The following is a 7,639-nucleotide window of genomic DNA, read 5'->3' as shown; positions in this document are numbered from 1 at the left end:
CGGAATACAGTTTAAGAATATTAAATCCAAATGTACAAACGAGCTAAATAGATTTTTCCACAACCTGGCAACCCGGTATTTTATTTATTATTATTTTATCACCGAGTAAAAGTATACAAGTACAGTCCTACTTAAAATCAATATTTTGACTGGCTGAATTTTTTATTTTATTTTGTAGTTGCTGCATAGATTTTGACATAATGAATAAATTTATATATAGCCTTTGTAACAGCCTGGCTTTTCTACTGATAAGGAACTGAGAGTCAAACAGCGATACTTACAGCCGCTTTGCTCCACCGCAGAGTAACACTGACATCTGCTGTCCACAACCAGGCACCACACACGACACAGCCTCATACACAAGCCAGAGCCACTCATTGCAAGCCTGCGGAGAAAACACGTCATTGTCCTCCAACTTAGGTTCGTGCATCCACCTACAAAATGTCAAAAAAAAATTGTAGTAGGAAGTCACAGTAACCCAACTATAACAAACCCTCACAGAATACACATTTAAAGATCATGAACACCCCTCTCCGCCACTTTGGTTCAGTCCAGAGCATTCCCGGAAGTAGCGTTTGTATTTTGAGTCATGTGATATGTGTTAGGATTTTGCATCGTTGTTGGTTTAAGATTTAATAGCTAGTAGTTTTGCTATATTAACTACGTCTTCTGCTGTGAATTAGCTTAGCATTTGGAGGAAAGCTAGCAGTTGGTTAAGCTAACTAGCTGCCCCAAAGGGGAGGGATAAAAGGTAAAGGGACTCTGACAGGAGAGCTCAAAATAATGGACAAGATCGCTAAAGGTGAGTTAAACTCTTATCAGCCTCTCTCCTTGCTTTTTAAAGCACTTATTTAAAACCACCGCTGAGCTAATAAAGCACAAACAGTTGTTAAATGTGTCTGTTTTGTGTGAAGTGTGTTTATTCCAATCTGTGCTCATCCTGCAGATGTGGGTGATATCCAGTCACGACTGCTGGACCACAGACCGGTCATCAATGCAGAGATCCGCTACTTTATGAGAGAGTTTGAGGTACACTGTGAAAGCATGACAGAGTTTGATGACTGCTCTGCATAGAGTCACTCAGCCACACACTCCTCTGTGCCAACCCCTTGAAAACCTAAAAATGTAGCCTGGCTTGTTCCAGTCCCAATTATACCTGATATCAGCGATAAACTTTCACACCATTGTGACAGAGAACCAACACGAAGTTGCAAGTAACCAAAAACAATCAAAAGAAATACAGAGACTGTTTTCACATACAGAGCCAATTAGTTTCTACAGTTTGAAGCAGAGGTGGGAATCACCAGACAGCCTATGATACGATATTATTCAGTTTTGAAACATTTTGTAATATGCTGAGTATTGCATTAACACATACTCTTATTGATTAGCTTAGCTGAGATTGTTAAAGATACAGACTCTGTTACTAGCACCTGCTGTAAATGTTGCCATAAGACAGTCAGTCTGCTATCAGCCTGTGACTGAATGGGATCAAGTTGGCAATTACTTGCAGTCTGTGTCCAATATTACAGCAAATAATTGTCATAAATGGTCAAAAGTCACATATCTGTCGCTGTCTATGCAGACAGGAATTCAAATTTAACTGTCACATCTGCACTCAACGACCTTATTTAATTATTTATTTATTTGTTTTAGTGGCAAAAAACCCAGCTGCTGTTTAGAGCGTGGGCTGACTTGTTGTGCTGTCGTTCAGGAAAAGCGGGGGTACAGGGAGAGCCGTCTGCTGGAGAACATCAATAAAAGTGTGCTGGAAACGAACGAGCAAATGCCACCAGCAAATTTCGAGGACATGAAACATCAGCTGTCTGACATCAATAAACGGTGTAAGTTACTCCACCCGTAGCCACACATGAAACTTTTTTTGTTTGTTTTTTGCTGAAATCTTATTTCATAGTTCATGAATCATTCACATAATTTAGTCGTTTGCCTTAATGTGTTAAGTATTTTCATTTTTTCTTTACTTTTCTGCAGCAAATTTGTTTCTGTGTTACGTCTTCATTTGTATCCATGGAGACAAGCTCTACAGCTTCAACATGTGTGAATGAATGTTTGGAAATCCAAGAAATAAGAAAATCTAGTCGAGGTGTAGCAGCAGAAGCTTGTTTGTATGATGTCTCCTCTGGCTGTTGCCATGACCACTCAGAGGAGGAAGTAACATTGTAACAAACATCATAACCAGTATTCAGTTGTTATCACCGTTGTACAGACAGATGCTGTATCTGAGTTTATTCCATCCATGCTGTAGTTTACTGTGAACTTACTGTTGCTAAGATCTTGAGTCTCTAGGCATCCTTGAGAATTCAGTCTGACTCATGTGTGGAAATAATATTTTCGCACCTTTGTTTTGTTATGTCCAACAGTGGAGGCTGCTAATCACATGGCAGAGAGAGTCCAGCAGAGGGAGCTAGAGGCCCAACAGGTAAAGACACACACCAAGGCAACTTCTAAAAAAGTTGCTTTAAATGCATTTAGGATAGTTTGAATTTCCCCTCCTTATACAGCACAGTGCATGATTCACTTTAACATTTAAATAAATAATGTTGTTGTGTTATTTTGATTTCCTCGTGTCATGCCAGGGCACCCGCCTAAAGGCGAACATGGAGCAGCTGAAAGAAGACTGGGCCGAGTTCCTGAAGGAGCAGCAGAGATTAAAGGAGGAGGTGGATGAAGAGCACGCACGGGCTGTAGGACAACTCAGCGCTAAATACAACGAAAAGAAGAAGGAGCTGGCCAAGTTTACCCTCTGATCTGCTGATGTTCACGTGAGGATGCGAGTGCACAATGTGCCCTCTCTTATTCAGTGAATACAGTCGGTCCTGCACGCCTGTGTTACACATGCTAAACAAAACTACTGACTTTGCTCTGTGTGCCTGATGAAATATGAAAGCGTGATTAACAACTTGTTGTTTTCACAGGCCCTCAAACTCAAGCACATGGAATATGTACAGCATTTAAAAAAAGAAAAGAAAAAGCCTGGAATATGTCATTTTTAAACAAGCAGTCATTTGATTGTTCGTTGGCTGTGAGATTTTCAACATTTTAAGGTTTTTAGTGGATGCCTGCCTGAAGAGTCCTGATGGTAAATTAACATCGTGTCGAAAGCAGCCTTGAGTTTGGCACCGCGGGGAGATGTTCCGAGCACTTAAAGCGAGGTCGTTAAACGCTCGAGAAGCCCTTGTGGGCAGGTGTGCATGAAGAAGAAACCGTCTCTCACCACCTCTGCTGTGTTTGGAACATGTGACCTCTCAATTTAGCTACAGGTCAAACTGTCACGATAAAAGTTTTTTGCTGAAACCGATATGCAGCAGCAGCTTATGTTGTTTTTTTCTTTCTCCTGCCACCTCAAATCGAATATTCTTATATGAAAACAAAGAAATAGTTTTTCTGGCTTTAATCTCCCTGTAGCCCTGTATGGTCGTCAGGTTTTGTGTGTAGTGTTCCTAACAAGTGTAAGTTTGAGCCTATGAGCACAATAGCATGTAAATGTAGTGATATTAACTGGAAAAGAACTAAAACACTTGACCGTGACCAACATGCTCTGCTTTTAATGAAGTGTTTTGTTTTCTCGCACGGTGGCACACTTCGGGACAGGTTAATGGATGGGTGGGAGCACTTGGCACATTCTTGGCTTGGCTGAGAACAGAGTTCATCTCAAAGAACGTAGACGGAGAAATATTTAGCAGAACCTCCCCTCAAACGCCTGCACTCCCTTCAAACTGCACACACACCGGACGTCTGAATAGCCACGTCTAATGATTCCACGAGGAAGCGCACTTGGACAACAGTTCACTCATCGACTGCAGCAACGCAGCGTTTTCGTTGGAACTTTTGAGAACCGAGACCTTCCACAGACTTGTGACATTCTGGCATTCGGCTGGCAGAGAGCTGTCCCCACTGCAAGGACCCTCTCTGTGCTTTCTGCCCGAGTCTGTGCAAGTCAGAGCAGGGCACTAAGGTTGGCACGTCCTTGGACGTGCCAGCCGATGTTTGAGCAAAAGGACAGCACTGCTCTGTTCAGTGCATGTCTGCATGCCGACATATGCTTTCCCTCTGCCCCAGTACTGCAGATGTCCAACGCGGAGACAACCCATCATCAGCTGACAAGGAGTGACAGTACGGGAACGTGGCCGACCTCTGCCAGCGAGCTACCTTTTCACTGAGGTGTTTATGATCATGAGCTTACAGGCTCGGTATTTACACCTGCTGTAATGAGTTTTAATCATTGTTGTATAATGTCAGGTTAAAAAATAAAGTTAATTCAACAAAACTGCATCGTCTCTTAAACTGACTTGAATGTAAAAAGAGGTTGCAGCCCTATAAAAGTCCCGTTGGCCTTGCAGTGACAGTCTTTGAACCCAGGCCTGTGGTAACACCAGACAGTTACCACTTTATGCTGGTGGAGCTCATCATGCTTTCACTCAGGATAAATGCAATGGTGAAAATTGAAGCCCTGCACTGCATGAGTCTGGTCATACCATATATGCAATGTGGGATTTGAACTTCACACTCCAGCTAATAATCATACCCCTGGATAAAAAGAGCAGTTCTGCCTGGATTTAAACCCAGATTGCAAAGATGCTCGTGTAGATTTAAGGTCAGACGTTTGACCATTCAATTGTCCATTGCAAGATTTGCTCTTTGCTGGTTCAAACCCACACACCCAGAACATATCGGCCCGCTAACAAGGCTGAGACAGTGTGGGAAAGCTGAAAGGTGAATTTACAGTAACTTTCTGCTGTCCCTTCCTGATTGCACCAAAAGGCTGTTGCTGTCAATAAAAACATGCTCATTGCCAAAAGAAATGGACTTGAAGCAGTCTGGGAATTAGATCAGCAGCTGTTTGCGAATAAAGGATTGCAATAACACTGGGCTTTGACATTCATGGGAATTTTTGATTTTAAGTCAAAGTACAGCCAGAAACCTCAGCACCTGTCCAAGTAACTGCTTTGTCACTGCCATCGATCAGTGTCAATGAGTAGCTTATATTTCACGCTCAGGGCTAAGGCAAACAGAATTCTTCGATGTTTTTTTACACGGAGAAGATATGCGACAAACAACATTGGCCTATTAAGTATTCCAACCTCATAGGTTGCTGGGACGGAGAGATTGTCCACAGACGAGGGCATGTGATCCAGTAAGACGATGCCAAGTGCAGAAACTGGCTGTGCACCAGCTCAAAATCTCCCGTTACCATCCTCCTCTGTCTGCCTCTGGATCGTTGCTGGCTTGTTTTCTGTCTCCAGTGTCTATCTGAAAGCAGTGCGTTCTTCCTGTTTTGCAGGCAGAGAAGTGCTCTCTGGACATGGTGGTGCTCCTGTCCGTGCCAACATAAATGGTAAAGGAAACAGCAGCACCCAGATGGAGCTCCTTTGAGCAAGGGACGGAGAAGAGAGTGTGCTGGTGAATGCAATCTGATACAGCGTCTGAAAAAGAGCTTTCCAACATCCGCTGGAACAGAATGGAATATTTCACAGGGATGACGTGCTCAGATAACACAGAGTGAGATTCACTAAGAAATGGGCTCAAATAAAAGCAAATGTCTCCAAGAATCAGTTTTCAGGATCTTGCTGTGTTTGTAAATCAGCCACTACAGAAAGCTTACAATGTCAGGGAAGGGCAAACTCTGTCATATCCAAGGAGTCTAGACTAATCTGATGTGGTGCTATTGCATGTAGGGAGCAAATCTTTAGTTGTTTTGCAAACTCACCATCAGTCTACACAACAAAACTTTAAGTCGAAAGGAAATTCTTCCTTCATATCTTGAGTCTGAAGGTGCAGGCACAATTAAAACTTGCCTCCTCTAGTCCAGGGGTGTTGAACTCCAGGCCTCGAGGGCCGGTGTCCCGCAGGTTTTAGATCTCACCCTGGGTCAACACACCTGAATCAAATGATTAGTTCATTACCAGGCTTCTGGAGAACTTCAAGACATGTTGAGGAGGTCATTTAGCCATTTAAATCAGCTGTGTTTGATCAAGGACACATCTAAAACCTGCAGGACACCAGCCCTCGAGGTCTGGAGTTGACCACCCCTGCTCTAGCCACATACATAAAACACAATTAGGTGGAACGTACCATCTGTATTCAAGATGGCGGGCAACATGGCGGCTTCCACAAACCGATGCCTGCTCCTTTTATTAGGGGATTAAGATGAGAACGAATCGGTTAGTTGGAAGACACTAATCAGTGTAGAGTACAATATTCTTTTCTTTTAAATAACACTAAAGAGAAAAAAGAACACTCACCTCTAAATGTGCAGATATATTTTTAAAAACAGCATGATTAGATAGATATGCAAGCGGTGTTTGAGCTTCTGCTAACAATGCATATGTGGATTTTCACTAAAGCTCTGCAAATTGATTTGTAACACATATAGACTGTTAATGAGTGAGAATCAGATTAGAAGCTTATTTGCCCATTTTCTCATGTACTGTTCTTTCTGGAACAAAATGAATGTAATGTAAACTTCAGCGAATCTTAGCGCTTGGTACAAATCAGCAATTTCTTTCTTTCAGTTTTCATTTTATTTGAGCGATGAGGGAAAAACAAGTCTGACATGAGCACAATTTCAATATTTTGTGCTGGGACAATAGAAAGTGACGAGGGAAGTTGCCCTCGCTTTCATGACAGCTTATGAGAATTTTCAGACTCTGCGGGCTCACTTTCTTTCTTTTGTGCAACATGACGGGCCCCCGTTATTCAGTCACTAAGAGGTGCGAAATGAAAATGCCAATGAACAAAAGCGCTGCGCTTCCAAGTTAATATCCTAACATAACAACACTCCAGGGAGTCGGTGATGGGTCTTGGGTGAATGGTAATTTAGGTGATAATATGAATTCTTTGGCAGTAGCAGACGTTCACCCAGCGGATCGCTAAATAAGAGCGAGAGAGCTCTCAAAGCTGCTCTATGAAATTGATATTTCTCTGAGGGGACTTTGCAAAGCATGCTGGATAGTCTCAGGCCCTGGCAGCTCTAGAAAATGAGCACTGGGTGACATAAAAAAAAGCAATAATGGAAAGAAAGGGTTTGAAAATTAAATGCCTCACCTTTCAATAAAAATGCCAGTGCTCCTTATTAGCGAGCACTGACATGCTCTCCAGAGAAGGCAGAGACTGCAATATGCTGATTTTCATTCTGTAAAGTGAGCAAAATCAGTTTTCTTTGCACATTCTTATAGTCGTGCCTGCTTTCTCTCTTTTTGAAAGAAACTTTCACCGTGGCCATTTTTTGAGAGTCTAATTAGCTGAACTGTACATGATGTTTTGCATCTGTTCAGTTTCATCAGACAGCCGTGCTAACGCAGCAGCCTCGCGTTCCTGCCAACTCCAAGAAACACAGATAAGGCTCCAACAACAACAAACACCTTCCTCAGTCAATCACTGGCCAAACAATAGGCAGGGATGACGGGGAGAGGGCTGTCATCGACCAGCGGCTACCAGCAGCAACGAAGGTTGTTGTCGTCTGGATTCTTGAACCTTTGAGGAATGTCTGGCTTCAATGCCAACAACATACCTCCTGAGTGGCTTTGACTTTTCCCTGTTTTCTGTACCAAGCAGGTATTTTCCTGATCTTATCTCTCTTGGACTACACAAACAGACACACTCTTGAGCTTTCTAGACC

General features: G+C 42.7%; 1 protein-coding gene across 3 annotated transcripts; it reads left to right on the top strand.

The window, feature by feature from the left end:
• Positions 1–555: 555 nt before the first annotated feature.
• Positions 556–4,291, top strand: bloc1s5 (biogenesis of lysosomal organelles complex-1, subunit 5, muted). Of its 3 annotated transcripts, none has more exons than XM_084939027.1 (6): positions 556–802; positions 947–1,029; positions 1,715–1,844; positions 2,382–2,440; positions 2,598–2,783; positions 3,613–4,291. In XM_084939027.1, exons 1-5 carry the CDS (start codon positions 784–786, stop codon positions 2,766–2,768), a joined length of 462 nt encoding a protein of 153 aa, XP_084795153.1. In that variant the 5' UTR covers positions 556–783; the 3' UTR covers positions 2,769–2,783; positions 3,613–4,291. The 3 variants fall into 3 exon arrangements, with proteins under 3 accessions (XP_084795153.1, XP_084795152.1, XP_084795151.1); XM_084939026.1 differs by having other exon boundaries at positions 2,937–4,291; XM_084939025.1 differs by having other exon boundaries at positions 2,598–4,291.
• The last annotated feature ends 3,348 nt before the right edge of the window (positions 4,292–7,639 follow it).

Source organism: Perissodus microlepis, chromosome 9, assembly GCF_051167445.1.
Source record: "Perissodus microlepis isolate ML-2025 ecotype Zambia chromosome 9, ASM5116744v1, whole genome shotgun sequence".
NCBI classification, from domain to species: domain Eukaryota; kingdom Metazoa; phylum Chordata; class Actinopteri; order Cichliformes; family Cichlidae; genus Perissodus; species Perissodus microlepis.
This window is presented reverse-complemented; position numbering and strand designations above follow the sequence as displayed.

Excerpts from the sequence above, each read along its gene's own strand:
- bloc1s5 (XM_084939027.1), top strand. Across the intron at positions 1,030-1,714 it reads ACTTTATGAGAGAGTTTGAG|GAAAAGCGGGGGTACAGGGA; the intron begins GTACACTGTGAA and ends GCTGTCGTTCAG. Across the intron at positions 2,441-2,597 it reads GGGAGCTAGAGGCCCAACAG|GGCACCCGCCTAAAGGCGAA; the intron begins GTAAAGACACAC and ends GTGTCATGCCAG.